Source organism: Lepisosteus oculatus, chromosome 13 (genome assembly GCF_040954835.1).
Source record: "Lepisosteus oculatus isolate fLepOcu1 chromosome 13, fLepOcu1.hap2, whole genome shotgun sequence".
In the NCBI taxonomy this organism is placed as follows: Eukaryota; Metazoa; Chordata; class Actinopteri; order Semionotiformes; family Lepisosteidae; genus Lepisosteus; species Lepisosteus oculatus.
In genome coordinates, this window is record NC_090708.1 from 5,384,672 (window position 1) to 5,410,363 (window position 25,692).

At 38.2% G+C, this 25,692-nt stretch overlaps 1 protein-coding gene across 1 annotated transcript; it reads right to left on the reverse strand.

Moving 5' to 3' along the window:
* Nucleotides 1-4,193: 4,193 nt before the first annotated feature.
* Nucleotides 4,194-24,246, reverse strand: LOC102683466 (cholinesterase). The gene is made up of 4 exons (XM_015360921.2): nucleotides 23,931-24,246; nucleotides 8,289-9,808; nucleotides 7,776-7,933; nucleotides 4,194-5,458 (listed from the first exon to the last, which is right to left on the reverse strand). The coding sequence occupies exons 2-4, from the start codon at nucleotides 9,788-9,790 to the stop codon at nucleotides 5,334-5,336; spliced, it is 1,785 nt and encodes a 594-aa protein (XP_015216407.1). The 5' UTR covers nucleotides 9,791-9,808; nucleotides 23,931-24,246; the 3' UTR covers nucleotides 4,194-5,333.
* Nucleotides 24,247-25,692: the final 1,446 nt, after the last annotated feature.

Consider the following 25,692-nt stretch of genomic DNA (forward strand, 5'->3'; position numbering starts at 1 on the left):
GTTTTTGTCTTATTTCTTCATGCGTTCTTGAGAATCGTGGTTTGAAATTCATTTAATTTCAAAACATTTTTTTTATAGCTACCTTGACAAAAAAGATTTCTGTTTCACAAAACCAGGGAGCGTTCATTGTGTTACCGGACTATATATGTCTAAAGATAGACAAGAATTACACTCATTGTTAACCACAGTACAGGATAGTGATAAACTCTAGTGGTGCAGCTGTTGCTATTACTGCTTACAATGGAGAGAACCAAGACCTACCACAATCAGTGCATTCATGTAAAACTGACTATGGAACAGGGAGGCTTTCCTTAATAAATCTAAAAGATCAGTCACCACCACTGCAGCCGAGAAAATCTAGTCAAACATATTTGCCAAATTTACATTTGAAAAGGAAGGAACTGTATCACTCGTAGTCCTCGATCTTCATTTGAAGTGGGCTCAGCTCTTTTCTAAACACTCTGCTTGATACAGCTCGACTAGATGATTGTGCTGCTAAATAGAACTTGAATTTATGTAAGTCTTTCATATTTTGAAATCACACAGGGAAAAGGCAGCCTATCATCTTCTTAGGGTGCATTCACCCAATAACTTATATTAGCATCACTTTATGTGGTTGAAGATGAACATTTATATAAAGGGATAATTTAATTAATATATATATTTTCTTCAACATGTAAATTGCAGCAAGGCCACATACAATACAAAATATATTTTCCATATATCACTCATTTTCTGACTAATAGAACACAAAATGTATAACACAATGTATAACACAAAATGTATAAATGTATAACAGGGCCTTCTCCTGCTATGCCCCCAAGCTCTGGAACTCTTTACCCAAGGATATTAGAGAGTCACCTTCTCTAAACTCTTTCAAATCCAGACTCAAAACTTTCTTCTTCAGTAAAGCCTTTACTTAACTGGTTCCATTCTTCACCCCTCTGCTCTTCTTAATACCATCTTCCACGGTCTCCTCTATTGTTATTGTTGTATTGTTGTAATTATAATTATGTCCTGTCTTGTGAAATTTTCTTATTTATTGTTGTAGTCTTCTTATTTATTGTTATTGTCATCCTGTAAAGCGCTTTGAGAAGCCACCTTTAAAGGCGCTATATAAAATAAAGTTTATTATTATTATTATTATTAATGGTTTGACATCTGATATTTGCACTTCTACTGGTTCACCACAAGGTTGTGTACTTTCTCCCCTCCTTTTCTTCTTATATACTGATGACTGTCCAAGCAATTGTGAAAATCATTACATTATCAAGTTTGCTAGTGTTCTAGTCTCTCTCCTCTCAGAGCCTGGACAAACACATTGTGGACAAATCTGTCGACTGCTGTGATACGTCTTACCTAGAGATGAATATGTCAAACAAAAAGAAAAAAGGTTGTAATCCTCAGGTCTAAAATCGTTGGCGAGTCTTTGACTCCCCTGGCACAGCTGTATGCCCAGCATATCCCGAGGAAGGCCTGAGCCACCACTGAAGACCCATCTCACATCCTTCATCAGTCTTTTGAACTTTTGCCTTCAGGAGGACATTTTTGCTGTCCACAGTGCAAGACAGATAAAAACAACTTAACTTCGGTCCAGAAGCCATCTGGCTTGCAAACGATTATTGTAAAGAAGTTTTATCAACCTGATGTCTATTGGTACCCACATCCCCACTAATGTGCATGTACTAATACCTTCCTAAGTACTATACACTGTCTTTCATTCACTTCTACGGTCTGTTTGCTGCAATGTTTTTTTTTGTCTCGTGTTGTATGTTGCACCACTTGCTGCTTAAATTGCCCCCTGGGGATGAATAAAGTATTTTGAATTGACTTGAATAAACAGGGAGAATAGGTATTCTATTCCAGAATTAACAACTGAATTGTACTTCAATTTGGACTGCTCTGCACTCGTGAATACAGTATATTGCGTGGTACATCTTTTCGGATGTAAGTTGGGATCATCACATCCATATTACATATATTTGTGGGAGGAGAGGCAGTATATAAGATAAGATAAACACTCCTACATCAACACATTCGTTGTGTGTACATTATTATTTTATACTGTTTCTCAAGTGGTTATCCTCATAATTTAAAACTTTATCAGCACCTCAACTTCACCTCACATTTTTTTTAACATTCAGGATTGTTAGTGCAAATCCATGCATGTAAACATCCACAAAGGACTTTTGTTATTAAACACCTACCCAATTTAGCTATGAGAAAGTACGGTAGTTTCAATCTGCCATCCTTCAGCTGAAAGCTTACAGGAAATGTCAGCAGTTTTTTGTTCAGTACCAAGACATCCTTTCTCATTAAAAACATGCAATCCAAACAATAGTTATAACATTGATTTTTTTTGCAAGGCAGCAATCCAGCTTTTTTATATGAAACAAATATTTTGCACCATAAATAACATATGGTAATTTCAATATACCATAGGAAGTTTAACTTGTACCTAACATCATTAATAACTTCTTTCTTGTCTGAAACACAGTAGACTATATGTCCAACTTTGGACCATTTCCCCTCAGAAATCAGAAAATGCCAGATTCATATAGTATAACTTGTGGGGATGAGGACAAATGCATCACCTGTCTCTTTGGCAGTGGAAAGTGTCAGATAAGTGGTGTTTTACCTTAAAACTGTCCTTTTACATTCTACGCCTACAGTGGAAGCTCCAAAAGAAAAGAAATGTTATCAGTTTATTGATTGCATACTCTCTTATGCTCCAGAAGCCCTCATAGCAACCAAGCAGACCAAGGCAGATTAGCAAGCAGTGATGAAACATGATCTGAATGTATTAATATTCTTGGAGAATAAAAATGACAATTTCAAGCCCTTTTCAGCTGTTGTTGGTCATCACTCAGCTAAGTTAAAAATGAATCAAATTATGGTGGTTTTCGTTGTTTCTGTTTTTTTTCATGCACTGAAAGATTTCAGAAAAAGCTGAATGTGGAGGAGCTCTGATTACTTAGAACATACAATATAATTATATAATATTGGAAAATGTTGAGAAGGATGGCTAAGGATGATGAAAAAAGCCTTCTAATCCCACAAAAAGAAGACCCTAAGATAGGACTGAGGACACCACTGCTCTTTAGTCTATTAATAGCAAACATGTAATCGTATTCTCCATGTAGTGATTTTTTGAAGCACTGAAACTATGGCAGATGGGATTAGATTGTCCACAAATGACTGGAAACTGCAGAAGCATAGTTGCAGAACACAAACATATAAAATAACACAAAACCAACAAAATGTTTAAGCAAAAGTCTAAAATTCACTGAAGAGCTTTAATAAAAAACAACTCAGCACTGCCGGCAGTTGAGTTCAAACCCAATTGCTTTCTCCTGCTTTATCTCTTTTCCCTTAGAGCCAAGTTTCTTACCAGCCTTTAAAAAACTGAAGGCTGTTACTTGAATACTTTTTGTTGATTGCCTAGCCAACAAGAGGGAGGCACAAGCCTACATTTTAATGCCGATCAGCCAATTAGGCACTGCACAGAAACCAATACTCCAGCCACAAAAGTAAACTCATGAAAGCACTCAACGTCCACCATGACCAAAAAATGCTGCAGTGAAAAAAATGTACAGCACTCTAAAGACCTTTATTTTTTTTATTTGCTGGAGTATTAGCAGTGCAACATGTTTGAATTTAATAGGTTTGCATCCACCTTATTGTCATTGTGTGAAATACATACTGTAGGGCCTAATCCATAATTCACCAAAGAGTCAGAGTAACAGTTTAACCAGGTTACAAAAGAAACATCATCTGAAATATATCCTTATGAAAAGATGCACGTTGAAAAAAGTTTTTTTTCTGTATTTTACAAAGATCATAAAAATTGTCTAACTGGTTTGTAATTTCCCAGTCTCAAATGATAAACAAAATATTCAGTACTGTTATCCATAACCTCTCCAATTTGTACTCCCAATAATTTGCTAAATTATTTATGGATTCAGACTGTATTGCTTTTCTATCGAAATAGCTTTAAAATTGTATCTTTAAATATGTCTCTTGATATGCTAAACAATTCGGAAGGTTTTAAAAGAAAAAAAAAAGATGCATACACTGCAGAACAATGCATGACCCAAAGTGCCAAAAGCTGTTTTCTGCTGCATCACTTTCAAAAGGTCAATAAAAACCACTTATGAATGATTAACTTGCAAATGAATGAATGACATTTAAGATTGAACTTCATTTTTTTTAATAAAAGAAAAATAAAAAAACAGCAATCTAACATACATTTTATGCTAGAAGGGAAAAACAAAGAGGACTTAAATCATCACATACAGTATAGTACAATAGAACGAGAAAACTAGTTTTTACTCCACTAGGAATTTAAAATTTATTATACACCTTTGGGAATTGTGTAGTATGAGAGAGTTTACATTTATATTATTAAGGTAATCACTATGTCAGACTATCACTATGTCAGAGACCATTATGCATTTGTTTTATGACACCTCAAAAAAAGTGCACACCAAAAATAAATTCTTAATTCTGTTCACATTCTCCGTGTTCATATGGGTTTTTATTACATGCACAGTGTTCTTCCATGTCCAGAACACATGCAGACTAAGTCTGACTCACTAGGCTAAATTGTTCCTTTTGCCTTAGTGTTTCAATCAACTGAAGGCCCATCTCAGGAGATCATGTTCCTTCATTCCCACCCTGCATCTTCTTTTTCTGGGACACCCTTGCTGTGACCCTTACCAGGATAAGCAGCTATCTGATAAAGGATGGGAATCTATATACAATAGCTCCAAGTTCTGGTCTTATAGCACAGGGCCGTTTTTCCTCTAATGGATGAAATAGAGCACAAACAGATCTTTCATTATGTGCCAGCTTTCTTTTGAACACTGTTTCGGACAAGACATTAATCTTTACTTTGGTCTACAAGAGAGACGACAAAGGGACTGTGATATGTTGTCACTTAGGACCTATTACAGTCTAAACTTAAATGCTTAAACGTAACGATTATTCCAAAATACACTAAGAAAAGACTCTTTTTTAAAAACAAATGTTAATTTTCTACCGATTGGTAATATCTGTAACAATCAAAATGAAAAGCTGAATCTTATATTTGTATTCAGAAAACATTCCCTTCATATTAAATGCTTTAACATTGGTATGACTCCTCTGTAAGAATACAGTGTAAGGCACTCAGTAAGAACTGTAATAAAAATGTGTTTTTATTAATAACAAAGAATTGGTATTTTTTTTACAGTCACTAAAATTGATATATATTTTTAAAAAAGGTTAAAAAATATAAAGCCATTTCTTGCATAATGCTTTTTAAAATACAATACAATAAAAATCTTAAACAATCAGGGATCTTCACATTGTTGCTGTCTACTGTTGTAATCATTGAACTGATTCTTCCAATCCAGCATATATGAATACCATCGATGAAATTCTGTCCTCCACTGTTGTTCTGCTTCTTCAATGTCCACTGGGAAAAAAAAGAAAACCAAACATCAGTCTTAAGCAAAATATCTATCTTGTCAGTTCCTATGCTAGCAGTTTTGTTATTTCTGTCCAATGTCAGCACGCTTGATTTATTCATGTGTAACCCCAAACAGTGTAAAATGCTAGCATGATGGAATTAGACAAACTAGGAGGAAGACAGAGATATAAAGACGTCATGTGCTTGAAAAAGATTGGGCAACTGTTACCAAAGACAAGTGCTTGCTAGAGCACTTCACACATGAAGTACCCCCTCTAGTGCAAACTGTCCATTAACTCTCCCAATTGTTGGGACGGTTTTACTGCCTCCAAGTCTCTATCGCAACATTCCTACTCGTGCAATGGAAATTGCAGCATACACTGTCACCACCTGACATATTCTGGGTGTTTGTTACTGTATATAAGAAGCAAGTACAGGTGCTCAAGAACTGAAGTCTGCAACTTCATATTTTTAGCTCACTACCCTTGCCTTCATGGCAAGTTAACTCAGGACTTGCTTTTGTCTGAAACTGTTGCTACCTCAGATGGCAGTAAATATAAGTGAACTCATGGTGGGCTATCACAAAGAGAAAGAGAGGACAGAGTAGCTCAGAGGTACATTTAATACTTTGAGACCTGAAGCTTAGTGTGGAATAGTGTGTGTACTGGTGGGTTATTCTATCAAGAAAAAGGAAGGAAACATATTTACAGTGGTCCAGCCTCAGAAGCAAATACAAACTGAAGTAAAAATTTCACATAACTAATGAGAAGTACAGTGAATATTTTAGAAGATATTGCAGGATAGCGTATTTCAAGAAAAATTAAGAACACTCCTACATCAACTCCTACATCAACAGACCTCACAGGTCAAACGAGATACTCGTTTTTTAAATTATTTTACTTTTGTAAAACAACAGTGACTTGTACCTTACCAAACTAAAGATGTACATCCACTTTAAACATAGCATTTAAAGAATGACTTCTTATGTGCAATGTCCACTAGTACTAAGCCACCGTTAATTCTGAGGAATGCCAAGACCAAAGCTCTAAGACTAAACAGAGGAAGTGGTGTGGAAACTGGTCTTCAATATCCGGTGCTAAGTGATCCTTAATTGCAAGCAGGTAGTATCGATTTTCACCCACAGCTTGTAATTATGGTGGTAGATGAAGTTGCATGGGTTGCCAAGGAAACCATGTACTGGCATGAGGGAGTGTTACAGAACTCTTGAATGATTCATTGAAAAATTATTTGTAGGATGTGTATCAAATATATAAAAGGTTCAAAAAAGGTTATACTGGTACACTATACCTTTACAAAAGAGGTATTACAAAAAAATTAAAAATAAGAGACTGGTAGATCTCTAAGTAAACTTTTTTCCCTTTACAAATGTTTTTATTCTACTTAAACATCGGGGTAAAGTTATAAATAAGTCTCAGAAAGTGCAGAACTGTACTGGCATGAAAAGAAACATCCCTTATATACTGCAATGGAGACCACCATTTGAAATGATGCAAGGTTTGCTCCAGGTTACAAAACAGGTAACTCTGGAGAGCACATGTCATCACAGCTCATCCCAGAAAAGTTCAACAGGGCTTAAGTCTGGCAAGCATTATATGGACAGTATAATTGTCATATTCTCAGCATGTAAGAATACTACCGTAATGAGCAATATGAGGATGTAATACCACAGTCTTGTTGCCATCAATTACTTCAAGATATAGTTCTGTAATGAAGGATACTCCAGACCAAAGCATCAAATTTGGACCATTGATCTTGGTGAGATGAAGATTGTGGTAACTACATATTATTTTATGCCATAATGTCTTCACGGGTTAGACATTTCTGGTATCCTCCTACATACTGATGGTACAAAGGCATTGTTCTCTTGATAAGGGATTGTATTAATCACTTTCAGGGTTTTCTTGTCTTGATTTTCAACAAGCTTTACATTCAACGGGTCATGATCATCTTATCACCTGTGCCCAATCAACGCTCATACTAATGTGGTGATTTAGTGCTTATGCAATAGTCAAAGTCACATGAATTACAGCCATGAGTGATCAATACAATGCCAAAATCAATATTTGAAATACGCATGCACAGCTGATACATCCTTTGATCCTCAGTACATATTTACAATTTTAAATGCATCCTCTAGCTTTATTTGTACTCCAAAACCACTTTAAACAGTAAGTCGTATTATTCTGATTGCAATCATGGACTCCCACCGACGTGTATGTTTTACAATTTTGACTTTTTAAAGGTAAAAGCCTGAATGAAAAATAAAAAAAAAAATTGTTATTTTGTTATATTTATTCTTTACCTGTCACTGCAAGGAGTTTTGGGAGGAAACTGTTCCAGAACTTGCAAAGCTGGACACGTAGCATCCCATGGATTTGTGGGGACTTTGTGTTCAATGTAATGTACTCTTGGCTTTTTGAGGAAAATGCTGGCCATTGTGAGCTTTGCCCATTGGGATCCCTGTCAAACACAACATCATGCAACAAACAAAAACATGCTTTATCTTTGTTGACAATAAAAAGGTAATGCAAATGAACAGCAGGCATATCAGTTTTTTACCAAATAGATTTATACGCAATATAAACAATATGATAGCATTTTTTTCTCTTACATTCTGTTAAATTTTCTTTGTTACCTATAGGGACAAAAACTTAGAAAGAAAACAGATATTAAACCTCTGTCAATGGAGCTAAATTTCCTCACAGATTCTTGAATGTGAAAATCCTAACTGCTCCAATACACTGTGAAGCCTAGTAATCCGTTTAGTGTAGAGACACTTATAAAAAAACTTGTATTCAAGTGCAAATGTACTTACCCTGTTTTTGCAAAATTCGCCCAATAGTTCATGACTCTTCTGCTCAAAGCTTCTTCTGCACCGGTGTATCCCAAACTTCTGTTTAAGGGCAGTCCGAATACAAATTCTATTTCATAGCCATGAATCACCCCCATCCAGTCTGGCCAGGCAACTCTTGTAGAACGGTGATCAAAAAAGTACAAAAAAGCTTTGTTTCCAAATTCGACATACTTCTGCGTGAACGCCAGCAGTGGGCATACAAAATTATAATCCCCAACAATGCCACTCAAAGCATCCCGATTATTTTCCGGATTGAACTCATCCGTCCAATTAGTATACTGGAAAATGGCAGCCTCTCGGCCAATTTCACTGAAGTGTGGGAGAACAAATTTCACACCCGACAGGAACTGCTCTCTTGTGATTAGGCTTTCATTATCTTTGCTAAATCCTGGAACCCCATAAACTAAAAAATAAGTCCCTTCATCTTTATTTACTCCGAGCAGAATGTCAGTTTTTTTAAACTGTCCAGAAAAGATCAAAACATCAGGTGAATCGGTGAGAAAATCACCGTCAATTGTCGGGGCAAACGAGGTACTTACTAGTGGCGACTCCTTCATTACAGTAAACTGCTTGTCCACAATTTCTTGCGGATCTTTCTTGCGGAGGCAAGCAATCACATCGGCATCATCCTTAACTGGGCATCCAAGGAGTTCAGCCAAAGTCAAAGACCTGTTTTGTGAGATGCTGGCTGGTAATGCTGCCCATGGAGAGTTGATAGAGCCGCTCTCCATGACTGCCCTCGAAAAGAAGGGATGGCTTCCTGGGGAAAGGATGTGGAAGTTCACAGAAGCTCCGCCAGCGCTCTCGCCAAAAATCGTGACACTTTTGGGATCCCCTCCAAAAGCCGCAATATTGCCTGTGACCCACATGAGGGCCAGCCTCTGGTCAAACAGCCCTGCATTCCCAGTCACTTCATCGTTCCCTGGTAAAGACAAGAAACCCAGAGCCCCGACTCGGTAGTTCATTGACACTACGATTACGTTCTCCGTGTAGGTCAAGTACTTCCCGTCATAAACATCTAGTGAAGACGTTCCTGTGGAAAACCCCCCACCGTATATCCATACCATCACTGCTGCATCACGTGGCTTAGGTGAGGGCACCCACACGTTTAAATAAAGACAGTCTTCACTAAGCATGGTATTGGGGTTCCACATTTCAGCTCCAGGAAACCCTGGAAAAGCCTTATCAATATATTGGTAGCAAGTGTTCGGGTATTTTGTCGCATCCAAGATACCAGTCCATGGCTTGGAAGGTACAGGCTTCTTGAACCTGAGATTATCTACTGGGGGTTGTCCATAAGGAATTCCCAAGAAAGCAGTAACGGATCCTGAGAGCACGGACACTTGTGTTCCTCTGACCTTCCCCTTTTTAGTTAAAATCACAAGCTCATCTTGACCATGTGAACTGGAGAACAGATCAACAGCCACAAGAAACACACTGCAGTAGAGGAAAGATACTGTCATGTTCTCTTCAACACAAGCCTATTGAGAGGAAAAATAAATACAGTGAGATCCTTTTTAAGACAGGAATTACACATATGGTTAATTATTTGTACAACAGAAATAGATGTTATATACTATATATCATGAAACACATTTGGTAAATGGAACAACAATGACAGAAATGATGCCCACTTCATCTCTTTCTGCCGATCATAAACAAACAAAAAAAACTGCCAATGTTAAACCTATAGGGAAATAAAAATGTTCTGTACTGAAAGAAATAATTACACATAATATACAGTGAATTGAAAGAAGAATAGAAAAGATGCAACAAATACATAGCTTTTGACAGGTTTCACATTCATTTTCAGACTTCATACCACACTGAGAGATTACTTAGTCTTAAAAACTGTAATTCTAAAAATTAGAAATTCAGAGCCCTTGTCTGGATAGTGGCTATCCAGCACACATAGAAAAACTATTCAAACAAGATAAGAAGGTTTATTACATTTATAAAAGGTACCCACACAGAGCTGGGTTGCTGTATATACTGTATAGTTAGGATCCCTAAGGTTTACTTTGTGTGTGTGTAAAAAGATCAATAAGTCAATTTGTCAGCTTTCAGGAGCTGTTTTGGCCCTAAGTCCTTAGTCAAATGTTAGTACTCATTCAATACAAATTTTCTAAATCCATTCAGTAGCAGGGGTACTGTAAGTTTTTTAATAAAATCACTAAGACTGATTTTACCCTCCCAGCTTTGATCAGCTCAGACTGGGCTTCAAAAAAACAAACACAGACTGCTGCTGTTGCAACAAACAAAAAAAGGCCACATAGAATAAACTCAAAATCCAAGGCACAGTACTTTGTTGTTTATTGTGATTCCAAAAATCATAAACCAAGCTATACACGAACTCTCTCCATGTTTCTGGCACCAAAGAACACTGAGACCAAAGGACTTCTGAGAATAAATATTGAAAACATTTTCTGACACCAAAGATTTGATGGGAGCTTGATGTTACATTTTCAACACCCACTAAAGTCAATCTGAAAAAGAACTTGTGCACTAAAAAGTGTTAGCAGATGTAGCTTAGTGAGCAGCAATTGCTATAACATTCGCCTTAGATAACACAAGAGCTGCATACAGTATGTGAAAGCAGCCTTGCTTGATTAACAGGCTCTGGAAAATTGAAATGACCTCTGAGCTCCTATAATGAGTATGTTTTCTCAGGCAAACCTGAAACTCTCTGGCAGGTCAATAACGGAATTTCCCGTTCTGATAAATCGAAAAATTGTTCACTTCTCCTATGTTAATGGGTAGGAAACCAAAAATATTAAGAATGCCGACATTACGCGAATTGGTTTAAAAACAAACATCATACTGTAAGCATAACACATCAGACAGACAGACATTGCAACCTTCTATTGCCTTTGTTACTTTAAAGGCAATGACTCAACAAAATCATGTCAACATTTTTCAAGAAAGTAATGATCCATTGACGACAGCAGGGAAGGCCTTAAAAAAAGACTGACAAAATGAATGTCCCAAAGCTAATATGCAATGCTTTTTTATGTGTTTTTTTTTCTGGAGAAGGTTTTACTGTCAATGGGGGTCCACAGTACATATTGACAAGTAGACCATCTGTAAAATCTTTAAATAAAACAATGAGGTCTTGTCCTGAGATCACACCTTAACAAATGTTGTTTGACGGGCACCTAAAATGGATGGTGCCGTATTTAACAGATATTAATCAAGTATAACTTCTGTTTTGGAGTCTGTACAAAACCCTCAAAAAAAGACAAATATGAGACATGTCTAATTTCTTAACCACTACTAATATTCTTATCTTGGTAGTTAATGATCTGCTCAGGCAGAGATTAGAAATTGTGGCAAAACAACTCAAGCATTTTATCATCCAAACTGTAATGTCGTGCGCGCTACTGAGATGGGACTATTAGTGTGGTCCGGGAGAGGACCCAGGTGCTGGGTGACCGGCAGCTGGGTCAGGGAACCTGCAAGCGGCACAGAGGGAAATGTAAAGAGCTATGCATGAGGAACCAGACTGAGCGGGGAATGTGCACTCTGGAAATGAGCTGCAGGCTGATTGCTGACTGATGAGCTGAGTAGCCAGACAAGCAAGCTGACATGCTGCCGTGGCTAGCTAGGGACACAGACAAACTCCAGTTTGCAATGGAGAGTGAATCCAAGACTCTCTGTCAAGTTTCAAACCCAAGCCCGAAGCAGGGCAGAGACTGGGTGGTAACAAGCTGTGGGGAACCCAAGAGACAGGTTGAAGAAACAAGCAAGGGTTAGAGCCAAGGAACACATTATAGGCAAACAAAGCCGAGGGGTGATCCGGGCGAGGAAGTACCAAGCAAGTAGATGTCAGTGCATCTAACGAAGCACAGGGGAACAAAGCATTAGGTGGAAAGCAAGCGAAACACAGGAACGGAGAAGGGGAGCTCAGTGAAGAAACTCAGGAACTGGCTCAGAGCCGAAACTCAATGACAGAGCACCATGCTGTGTCAGGTCTGGAATGGGCATGGTCGTAAACTGACTCCAGGCACTCCAAGTCTCCAAGTGATTGTTTCCCCAGCAACTGGCACAGGGAGACGGATGGATGGTGAAAAAAATGGCTGCTGTGTCACTGTTAACTCACCCCGCTGCTTGGCTGCCAGAGCAGACACAAAACCAAACGTCTCTGAAACACTTCCTTTTTGTTGCATGTTTGTTTCCAATATGCATCTAATTTGGATCTGCGGCTTTTTCCAAACTTACCACAGAGCAGGGAAAACTAAAACCTAAACTGCATTATATATTATTATTCTGAATTTAAATTGAATTATGTATATTAATATTCAAAGTCTATTCTTATTACAGTCAGACAAGAAAAAACAATGAATCACTAGGAAATACTGAAAGAACAAGCAATTGCCTTTTTCTTTTTTATATCCTATTTTAGATGGAATGTATATTTTAAAATTACTACAGAATTTCATAATTAACAATAGCTCTTGAAAAAAATGAAAGCCTGGAAAAACGAGTTTACAGATAACAATCCTTATAAAATGCTGTAGTGTTGTTCAGGTTTTGTAATGTAGGCCAAGAACACTACATCATAAGAAAAGCTTTGAGTGTCATTCGGTCTTAAGAACAACAATCATTGCCCACTCTATAAATTGCGCAGTGCTCTTCAATCTTTATGTAAACCTGAGATTTAACATCTCCATATAAACTTATAATTTCAGAAGAAGCTCATACTGAGGACATACTTTAAGCAGAAATGCATTTACTTTTTTTAAATTTGGCATTCAGGGAACATTTCTTGTTTTCATTTTTTGCAATAACCGAGATGGAAACAATTTTTTCTTCATCAACACTGTATTCTTTCTGGACGATGACAGTCACACAGCAGGAATATCTATGATATCACAACAGGACTTGAAAGAACTTCAACTCCATCTAAAAATACTCTGGCTTCTACCAAAAAGCTGCTGGCAAGGTTGACTGTTCTGTTTAAAATACACCAGCGATAAATATACATAACTGACTTCACACATCACTTTACTGATTTACATTTTGTTTTTCCAGTACTTATTCTTAATTTTAAAAATAACACTGAAAAACATAAATTACATTGGGAATAGATGAGAACCCTTGAATATAAATTTAAAAGATAAAAAGCAGAATTTCCTTTTTTATAACCACAGCCTAAGTTACAGTATGTACTGTACAGTATAACAGTACACACATTTGTATTTGTTTGCTGGAATTCCCTGTTCTATTTTTATATTCTATTCCCTACTAAAAAGAAACTCCACTCAAAGACCATAAATATTATTGCCGTAACAAACATAAATAAATACAGTAGTTCAGGTGGGTAGTTGCGTCAGCATGCGTAGACTGCAAAGGAACAAGTAATAGGTGTATTCCATGCTCCACGGCCGAAATGTTGCATTTTCTTTCTTCTTTTTTTCAGCATGGAATAAACCTATTACTTGTTCATAAATAAATACTGAATATACCATACATTTGGTTAATTAAATCTTAAGATCTTTAATTATTAAGACTCCCCATCAGCTGTGTCTCAGGAACTATAAACTTTGTGGGGAGAGTTTCTTGCACTTTGCCCGCACAGTAACAGTATCATACACACAGAGATAAAAAACAAAACAAGACAAATAGGCTTAGTTGTCATCGATTTGTGACCGGTTTAAGGCCAGTAACGCAGATCCAGCCAGGAGGATTCCAGAAATCCAAGATGAAAACTTACTGATCATATCCAGAGAGGATGTGTGTAAAGTTTTTAAAAAGACCAATCTACACAAGGCTCCTGGCCCTGATGCTATCCCTGGCCGTGTTCTGAAGGCATGTGCAGACCAGCTGGCAGATGTCTTCTCGGACATATTCAATCTCTCTCTAGCTCAGTCTGTAGTTCCTTCTTGCTTTAAGAAAAGCACTATCACCCCTGTCCCTAAGAAACCGAGAGTCAGCTGCCTGAATGACTACCGCCCCGTTGCACTCACATCAGTTATCATGAAGTACATCACCTCCTCACTGCCTGACACCCTAGACACACTACAATTTGCGTATCGCGAGAACAGGTAAACAGAGGCTGCTATTGCCACTGCCCTCCATACTGCCTCTCACACCTGGATAAGAAAGGAACATATGTGAGAATTCTGTTTTTTGTACAGCTCAGTATTTAATACCATAGTGCCCTCAAAGCTCATCATCAAACTCCAGGACCTGGGACTGTACACCTCCCTTTGTAATTGGATCCTGGACTTCTTGACGGACCGTTCGCAGGTGGTGAGGGTGTGCACCAACATATCCTCTACCCTGACTCTAAACACTGGAGCCCCCCAAGGCTGTGTGCTTAGCCCTGTCCTCTACTCCTAATTTACCCATGATTGTGCTGCCAGGCATAATTCAAACTCCATCATTAAGTTTGCGGACGATACAACAGTCATCAGCCTGATCATAGATGGTGAAGAGTCTGAGTTCAGGGAGGAGGTTGAAACCCTGGCAGCATGGTGCCAGGAGAACAACCTCTTTCTGAACATCAATAAGACTAAAGATATGATTGTGGATTATAGGAAATGTCAGGCAGGAGATCACACACCCATTTACATCGATTGGACTTCAGTGGAGAGTGTCAGCAGTTTTAAGTTCCTGGCAGTTAACGTCACAGATAACTTAACCTGGACCCACCACACCAACATCATGATCAAAACAGCACAGCAGCAATGTTCTTTCTCCACAGGCTAAAGAGGTTTGGCATGCCATCACATATCCAGGCCAACTTCTACAGGTGCGCTATTGAGAGTATCCTGAATAGATGCATCACTGCCTGGTATGGGAGCTGCTCCGCCCGGGATCACAAAGCACTGCTGAGGGTGGTGAAGTCAGCGCAGCTCATTACCGGCTGTGAGCTACCAAACATCCAGGATACCTACTCAGCTAGATGTCTTAAGAAGTCCAGGTCAATTCTCAAGGACCCTATTCATCCCAGGCACAAACTGTTTTTTCTCCTACTGTCCGGTAAATGGTATTGAATCATTCAGTCAAACAGATTACGGAACAGCTTCTACCTCCAGGCAATAAGACTGTTAAATAGCCAAGCTGCAGCTCCTTCAGCAAATCACCAGTAATGGCTACATGGACATACAGTTTTCATTGTATTCGGCATACTGCACTACTTGGACATAATGTATTGCATACACCCTGGACACATCGCAGCTCTATTTATATTGAGCTCTGTCTGAGTTTATTTTATTCAATTTCTATTTCACTTTTATGTATTATTATTTAACCTTATTCTGTTACTTTAATTTTGTTATTTTTATCCCCCCCTCCCCCCAGTGAGCTCATAGAAAAGAAATTGAATTGCCAGCAACTACTGCTGCACGCTGTACTGTTGTGCATTTGATATATAAACTTTGATCGATTGATTGCTAGTAATTTTTTTTGCTTTAATTGAATAAAAAACTTTAACATCAGAAAAGGGTGGTTATTTAAACATGTTTGTGATAATTTACATCAAACTGCCTTTGGATGACCTTTTTGCATTTTTTAGATGTAAGCAAACGGCACTGGTATGCACACACTGACTTATCAGTCAAGGCCCTGTGCTTTACAAGAGCACACTATCACTCATGCTGCTCGGGTTATGCATGGCTTCCCAGTACAATAATGTATATTTTACAGACAATTGACCATGCAGCATAAGTATTGCCTATATAAGCACTATTCCATGGAATGCTAATTTTTACCACGAAAAGATATCTAAACTGAAAAATTCAGAAGAACTGAAAAACTGAAACTGACTTCACACTCGAAGAAGGCTCTACAATCGAAATGTTGTTTCCTTTCTTCTCTTTTAGAAGGGAATAAATCTTTAATTGTTACTAAACTGAAAAATGTCCACTATAAGAAATCAAATGTATCATCTAAATAGGGGAATATGCTGTTTACATGAGAGCAGTCATTAAAGTTTTGTTTTTTACGGGCCAACAATATACTGAGACCAATTACTTTAAATGCAGTCCTAAAAACTGGGCAATTCTAAGCTCCGTGAATAATGAAAACTATGAAATAATCTATTTAGCTTGTGTTCAACTCAGCAATTTCCAGAGATTTTTTGCTATGAGCATTTCATTTGGCAAGAGAAATGAAGTATTGCCTTTTTTCAACTCATTCATTTATTCATTTGCTGAAAATTCATCCATTTGCATCACTGTTTTTCAAGATCTTGTGTCTCTCCTGTATAAATGGAGATCGTGGTTTTATTTTGGTTCTTTAAAACTTTTGGTACTTGTTAAAAACAGGTGTTTTAAGTACCGCAGGAACTACTTTGGAATGAATGACTGAATGAATTCATTCCAAATGATGAAAAGGAATCTTGCAAACTATGTTGCGGAACAAGTCTTTTCCTTTAGATGCTCAATAAGTATGTCTTTGCTTTAGGGTACCATTGTCCAACAGCTGTATGTCTACAGGGAAAATGTCAAAAGAATTTGAACCAATCCCAAGAGTTTGTCAAATTCAGGACTACCACATGAATGAAAAACATGACAAAGAATTAAGCATCTCCACACAGTCCTACATTATCTTCTCCAGATATATGGAATTGAATCTTGTGATTTCTGAACAACTCTGTTCAGGAAAATCTACATACTCTAAGGATCACATTACACTGTGGAACAGTATGCCATTTAACATTCAGAAAAATCTGGAGCAATCTTTCCATGTGGCATCAAAAAGACAATGCCTTTTAACTTAAACTCCATTAATCTCAGTCAATTGTGCACTAGTTTTCAGATGCTTGTTCCAGTGCTTGCTTTTGTAGCAAAGTCAAAATCCAAGTTTTAATGTCACATGTAGTGTCTTGTCCAGATTCATTTCCAAGCACATCTTTCTTTATGATGTGTGATAGCAGAAGAGTAAGGTGTTTCTTAGCAAAAAGAGCACCACAGATGCACTGGTCTGAATGTATTTCAGGAATGGCTTGAGTTGTTTGGCAGCTGAAGCAGAAAAATACAATTCTGCTTCATTAAGGAGGTCGGCTGTTGATTGATTTCCCAGGGAACAGTGAATCTAGAACTGTGCTGATGGGGAGATTCTTATAGCTGTCAATGACCTGGAAAATGTCTGACCACAGTTCAAGTGCATGCTCTACTACTACATTTCCACTCATCTGCAAGGGCAAATTGTTAGAAGAAAACAAAGTTATTTTATTACACTCATTGCTTTGTATAGCTTCCCAGCTTGTGTCGATAATTTTACTATTTTAGAACTGCTATGAACAATGTGGACGGCACAGCTTTCTAGGTTAATGAGATTCAGTAGTGCTGGGTCCTCCTTGTTCCTATCTTCCTCTCGATATTTTAGAACTCCTGGTGTTGCTCTGGGACTATTCATAGAGATCTGTAATGATTTTTTTGGGATCAAAGGGTGTCAAACTCTTAGACTCATTCCACTTTCATTAAATGATACACAACACGGCTATTTGACATCTTCTGTCAGCCTTTACTTAAAATACAGTGCCAAACTAGAGTAAGCTAAGTAAGCAAAATGTTGTTCTACAAGAAAACCGCTGTGCAATATCCCAATAATGAAGCAGGAGAACAGCTTTGGCACTTTCTTTGCATGATTAATGATTGTGAATAATTAATGTGACATTATGACTTTAATTGCTCTGGGCGTTTATGTGTATAAGAAAAAGTTAGTTCAGGAAACAACCTGAAAGTGAAGTGGATGCATGGGCACTTAGTAAATTAGTCTGGTTCACACTAAAATTTAATATAGTTTTTTAATTCAAAGATTGCACGAGCCTTGGATCAAAGATGGTTTAGGAGACACATTTGCTTTACTACATATTCTATTGGGTTTTTTTTTCCCCGATTGCTCCTTGAAAATCTGTCTTCGATTTGAGGTTTTGATACAATACCATCAACAAATCATGTTATAGCACTCCGAATTCAATCATGTCTCTACCTATTTTACAGATTTGTTTCTACACAAAGAATAATAAATGAGATATGACAGGCTAAATGTGTTTTAATATTACAGGTGTTATATGCTACATTACACAGGTGGGCCATAATGTCATTGAAAGAATGGAATTGAAAGAATGAACTTAAAGCAATTGACACAGCAGAGAATGTTTCAAGAATAAAAAATGATTAACATTTTAATATAGCTGCTTCTGTTTGAAGTATTACCTATGGATATTAACCATTTTACAGAAGAAATTAAAAAATAACATCGTGAAAATGTTGAAAGTGGAAGTGGACATCAAACCATCTTTGTGCCTGTTTTAAGCCCTGTTATATTTGTTTCTGTTAATGTGTATTTCTAAACTATCCTCCACAGTGAAAGCAACATTAGTTGCAGTAATTTATTCAGTTGTTAATTGTGTTTATCCCAGATATTGGTTAATATAGCAACATTTTCAAAAACAGAAGCTTCGGAAACAAAAGAGTTAAATAAAGCATGAGCAGGGGTCAACCTTGTTTCATACCAAGAGACTCGGAAGGTTCGACTTGTACACATGTTCTGATTAATCTAGCCCAAGTGTGACGAGGTCAGCTCTCCCTGCCTCGACAGAGATTCAATCTCAGTTGCTCGTGAAACCCACACAAATACTGTACAGCTCCACTCCTAGGACAGAGGATAACTCCATCATGGTCTGACTGCTTCCACAGCTGAGATCTTCATGGTCCAGAGGGGGGTGACATCACTTCTGTAACTCACTCAAGGTTTTCTCCTATAGCTTGTAGACAAGCTTAGTTCATTGGTCTCTCTAAATTGTCTCCCATATGAATGTCTGAGTGCACTGGAGTACACGTGTACATGTGTGCCTAGTGATGGACTGTGTTTCCTGACTCACATCCACCTCCTGCCAGGTTAAGACAGCAGTGTGGAGCAGTGGTTATGGTGCTAGAGATGTAACTGGAAAGTTATGGGTTCAAATCCCAAGTGTGACACTGCTGTTATGTCCATGAATAAGGTACTTCACTCAGATTGCGCCAGTTAAATATCCAGCTGGATATATAAAATGACTTAGACAAAAGCATAAGCCACATAAACTATTAAAGGATCCAGCCCACTGTAACTCTGTATTGGACTAAGCTATTATGGAAGATTGCTGGAATGTAGGAGTAAGAGGCTTTTTATAGTCCATTTTTTTAAATTACAAATAAATTAAATTATACATCTTAGAGATTTATAGTATTAGTTTCTAATTTTAGTACTGCATTTATCAAATTCTGAACACATAATCCCAATAACTGGCATTATGGTTAAAAATTCAATAGTTCATAACACTTAGAGAGAACTATACAATTAACCTTCACATTTAATTAAATGCATTCATTATTCAACTCTTTAATTAGCTCAAACTAAAAACTTCATTTAGGTAGAGTATCTGCCATTATATTTATTCAAGGAATTTTTCACACTTTCAGACAACAGCACATTCAATCAACTACCCCAGCAACAGAACATTCTTGTGATAAACGTGACACAGTGCTAAACACCCTGCTTTGGCCAGCCATGAACTCAGCCCCCAAGCCCACACTTTATTCATTCAGCTAATATAAATGTTTCCATCATTTTCAAGGACCTTTCCAGGCATGAGTTTTCAAAATAGACATTTTTATGTGTTTTCTAGCACGCTCACAAACAATAAGGCGAGCTATGGAAAAGACTCTTGTATCAGGGAACGTGGCCTGGGGTACACATGCAGTACACACTTACTGTATTTATCTACTGGGTGCAGAGCGCTGATGCAGAGTGAAAATACTCACAGAAACAATGATTCAATACAGACTGCTCATAGGGGGTAAACTCCTAGCTATGGTATTTGCATATTACATGTTTAATAATTAATGAAATCCAAACACAGAAAATGAACATGTCAATAGGAAATCAATATGAACTAAAGTATTGGAAATATTTTGACATCCCAGAGTTAGCTTTTTTTTACCTAGTATTACATTGTGGTCTTCATCACAGTTTTATTCTGTTCCAGCAGAATACATATGCAAGCTGTGGACTTGTTTTGGTCTCAACAGGATTCTCAGCTACTATAAAGTAATAAGTTCTCCGAACTAAGAAAATAATGATTGGGAACATTTCAGAGATAGAGAACGATTGTAAAAAAGATTACATTTTTAGAACTAAATAACTGTAAAAGTATTAATTTTGGCAATGTCCTTTGAACTCTGCACAGTAGCATTCTGAAAACTAAACCAAAATCAATAAGTGTGCTTTTTTATACTGTAGGTACAGCGAAAAAAAAAATGCTGTACTGTGGCAGTGTAAATAACTGATAACAGAGAAAGGAAGTATGATTGACTTTGCAAATATGAATAATGGTCCCAGATAGTATTTGCACTCTTTCCTGAACTTATGAGTTTGCCTACTCATAATACACTATTCTTTCCAGTAGTCCACCATAAACCATGTTAATGAGTACCAACCAAAAAGGTCCCTCAAGATACAGTTGCACAGCATGAGACATTTAAAAAAACCAACTATGAACATGTTCAATATCTCTGGAGTGGGTAGTTGTATTAAACTGAAGCTTAGGATAAATAAAAATGTAACTCAGTATTCAGCCATGTTAAAAAATAACTTAGCAATTAAACTTTAAAGGGAAAGTCAAATTCTGCTCCTTTAAATGCAGGATGTTGGAACAAAGCACTACTATAAATGTTCAGTTAACTAATTATTAGTAAGTTCAATTATATGATGAGGGAGATGGCTTTACAATGCAGTGGAAAAGTTTGAAACAGAAACTAATTTGGATTTTACTACACAGTCCAAAATGATTTTTCCAAATCAGCGAGATCTAAAAATGATAAACGTGTCCTATTAAGCAGACTAATTCAAATAAGTAATGGAGAACTCAAAGAGAACAAAGCCACAGGAGATCCAGTTGACCAGAGCTGCTCAATAGACTGACAGCTACAGCAAGCAAAAACAACTCTAAAGACTCCAGTAATGCCAAAGACCTGAAGTCTGTTTTGAAAGTCCCTAATCAGCAATAAGATATGAGGAAGGGTATTAATATGCAACATTTCCTCCTACCAATGAACAAGTACTTTCCATCATCTTGGATATTTACTTTCTTCTGTAGACAGCTTTCATCATCACAATGTCACTTTCTGACTTTGATGAGGGATTATTTATGTAGTTGTATTGATTTACCCGTCTCAAGTGCCCTATAAAATTTGCTTGCACCCCACAATAAAATAAAAATAAAAAACATTTGGTACAGGATTGCATTTAAAAAAACAGGGAACTCCCAAAACAGTTGCTTTCATATTTGGATTTCTACATCATCACAGATTCTTTAGAATGTATAATCATGCCAATGTGCTGCCACTTGGTAAAATCTAAAAAGCATAATTTATAAGGCTACAATCACAGGGCTAATTTTTACATTTTCCACTCACTTCATCTCAAAACAACATATTGTAACACAACGGGGGCTCAGGCGGGCGCCCTTGCCGCATCTGGTCGGCCCCATCCCGACTGGAGGCTCGAACCCGGGACTTCCGCGTCTCTCTGCAGCGACCTAGCCCCGTGAGCTAAAGAGAGATCTCTCCACAGCCCAGTAGCTGTGGTCCTGCTATCACAGGGAAGGGCGGTGACGTCACCCGCTCTGGTACGCCGGCTCTTACACACAGTGCTTGTCGGCCGTAAGCGTTACACTCTCCCCCGCTTAAATCGCCGTCCCCGGCGAAGGGCTATCCCGCCCCCGCTTCTGACACCAATGTAACGCAACGGGGGCTCAGGCGGGCGCCCTTGCCGCATCTGGTCGGCCCAAAGTATAGCTGGCTCGAACCCGGGACTTCCGCGTCTCTCTGCAGCGACCCAGCCCCGTGAGCTAAAGAGAGATCTCTCTACAGCCCAGTAGCTGTGGTCCTGCTATCACAGGGAAGGGCGGTGACGTCACCCGCTCTGGTACGCCGGCTCTTACACACAGTGCTTGTCGGCCGTAAGCGTTACAGTATGTTACGGCATTTTTATATTTTGGGAGTGTGCAATTAGAATGTGTGTCTGTGCTCTCTGTGGCTTCCCCTCATCTTAATTTTTATTTCCTTGTCTCATCCTAAACCTCCTATGACTGAGGCTGCTTTTCCACTGCCCCTGAACCTGCCTCTTCGCCTCGTTTCTTCCCCACAAGTCCCTAAACCCCACATCCACTCCCCTGACCCACCTGGATTTGAGAAAAAAACAGGATTTCAGCACCACCAAAACTTTCTTGCACCCCTTCTAAACACTCTTCAACACTCTGCACTATAGATCCCGAAATATGTCTCCTTACCTCGGCAGGCAGTAAATTGTTACCATTGGCACTGCTTTACTTTAAACAACCTTCTACAGATCACCAGCTTGCAAATACCTTTACTGAGCTCTCAGGAGCCAAACTTTCGATTTGCTGCACATTCCTCTTTTAATCGTATTGTGAAGTAACTCTGCTGCATCTTACTTGCTGTAGTTACCAATACAGGTAATTTCATTGTACTTCTTCACTGTTTAAATTTTTGCAGTATCATGCAGTAGGTGAAACTTCCTCTTAGCACTGCACTAAGTGCTTTTTCCTTCTGTAGGCCACTGGGTAAAAGCACTATCTAAAATAATCCAATAATAAACTGCATTGAAACGTTAATGGGTGCCAAACTGGGTGTTTTCATCTGTAATATTAAGCAAATTTGCCACCTGCACTGAATATTTTTTTAACTTTTTGATAAAGCCCCCAAAAAATCGAATATCGTAGCTGTGCAATTACGTTTGTCACGGGCATGTTTTTTTAGTGCTTCTTTTCATTATTAGAATATAGATGCATGTTTCCACATAGTTTACTTGCACGTCTTTTGAGCAACCGACAGCCACCTTTCACATTTCAAAAGGCGCTGCTAACCCGTTTATACTACAGAGCTACTACACAGACAAAACCAGGACACGCCCTGACCTACAGGAACAGACCTGTATATTCACCTGTCGGAAGGAACTGGGACAGATTGAGTCAATGCCCCCTAAACGAGGTTCCTATAGAGAAACTGGCCCGACAGCAAAAAAAAAACAACTTGCAGTCACAATGGTACTTGTTCTATATTACTATTATTAGATCAATAATTCTAACTATAGACCGTGTCAAGAGCGACTTTAAAAGGTAACTACCGACAAACGATACTGTAGAGGCGCCCTGCTATGGAGAAAAGACGCACCGTATTGTTTAATTACATAATACTGTAACGAATTTGCTACAATACCTTTCTGACGCAAAAACTTCATGACTCCCCAACCCCAACCATTCTCACACATACTTAAAATGCTTTTTAAGAAACATATCTTCATGTACTGTACATGCAACACGATCATGAGGATAATGGAACCTAACATTTCGGACGTGCACGTTTGGACTCAAACGCGATACTTGCACATTCTAAAAATACACCATATTCCTGGACTTAATGCATCACAGTACGGCGTGCAGCCAAACAACAGAAGGACAAAATACTGAAATGAAAGATTCAGCAAGTCTTTCCTCTATCTTTCCCTATATGAGCCACATACTGTGTACGCACAGTACAGCAATTTTTATTATAACTGCAATGGAAGCTTTATAACTTGTAATATTCTCACCTGCTTTGATAGTTCGATCTCTCTTTTTCTCTTTCGGTCTTCCAGCAGAGAACCCTTTTAGGTTATTTCCGTACTTATTAATGAAACTGACTCCTACTGCTTTTGTCTCGGTTACCAAGCAGCGCTATCGCCACTGGCACTGTGCTGAACCCTCTGAAAACCTCGCGAGTGTTTAACATGGGACACTTCCTTTTCTCTACTCCGGTATTCCAGAGTCGCCCAGTTAAGAAATGGTCTACTTTTAAACACGATTATCATTTTCCAATTTGGCAGCGCCCAACCTCCACTAACCAGCTACAGTATGCTCATGAAGTGGAGCAGATTTTAAAGCGTAAAAAAGTCAGCTGTGGAATTGCTACATCTTGGCCGCAATCAGCAGGCATTAGCAGAATTAACACACAGGGCAAGGAAAGAAGCTGTTGAAGCTATCGGATGCATCCAATAGGAAACATTTCAAAGGCTGCGCAGTAAAGGGCACTAAAGACAAAATGTATGTGCTGTATATGGGTTTTGGATCAGGCCCACAAGACCAAATGTGTACCAGCATCCTAATCCTGTGGTCGTTTTCATTTAATGGTGTAAAAAATAACCCCCCAAAACTCTTCACTCCCTTAAAATTAGTAATTGTACAAATCTATCAAAAGTGGCATTGCTTACTGTACAAAGAATGTATGGTTCAAATCTTAAATATATCCAACATATGAAACATTTACATTTCATTGAAGCACTGCAAACCGAGTTTAAAATGCTGCTGCCTGAAATAAAATTACATTCATCAAACAAATCTGAGACGAGTGGTCCGTCACTGGATATTTTTTCTTTTCCCTTATTCTCAGTGGGTCTTGTTCCTTCCTTCATACTGTATGTGTTATCTGAAAACCCATTAAGGCTGCCTTCTCTGTGGTAGTTGCTACTACGCAAATAAAAGCCAATGGATCGATTTATCCTCAGCGGCGTATGCAAAGCACTGTTACATCACACTGCTCTGTATGTCCTTGGAATTTAGAACTCAGTGAATTGCAACCCCAGATCTATAAATCTTGCATAATGATAAATTATTTTAGGCTGGCAATATTTAAATAGTAATGTGATAACTCTAAATGAGTCATACATACATTAACCTTTCATTAACAGACAATAAAATGAACTTGGATAATTTAGCCTTTCAGCCCTTCAGAAGCAGCCACTGATGCATACAAAAATGTCAGAGGTACAGCTTACACATTGTGTTTAGCAGCGGAGGCCATCTGTTTCATTTTTAAACCTTTTCCTAGTTCTGGTTACTTTTGCTTGGGGTCTTCAAAAACCCAGTTATCTTGTTTTCATCTGATAACATTGGCCTCTGTGATTCAATCATATACTGTACTGTACATCATCAGAGGTGTTCTGACGAATTGCAAGTATAACATATTGTAGCGGATTCGGGTTCGCTGGGCATGTGCCCTCGCCGCTCCCTACCTCAGGGCGGTACTCCACCGCTGGGGCTTGAACCCGGGTTTCTGGTTTCACCCAACAGAGAACGTGAGCTAAAGAAAAGCTCCTTCAGCCTGGGCTGCCAAGCTCCCTGTTATGCACAGGGGCATATTCGTTACAATATTAAGCATTTGTCTGTCATGAAACACAAAATAATTCTGCTGTGTAATCCCCACTCTGCCCTTTTTACCACTTCTAAGGCTCTTCTTCATGTTTGTATCAGTTGGCTAATTGAGGAGACCTTTTATTAAAACCTACTGTGACTGCGCTTACAGTATGTGTATGAAAA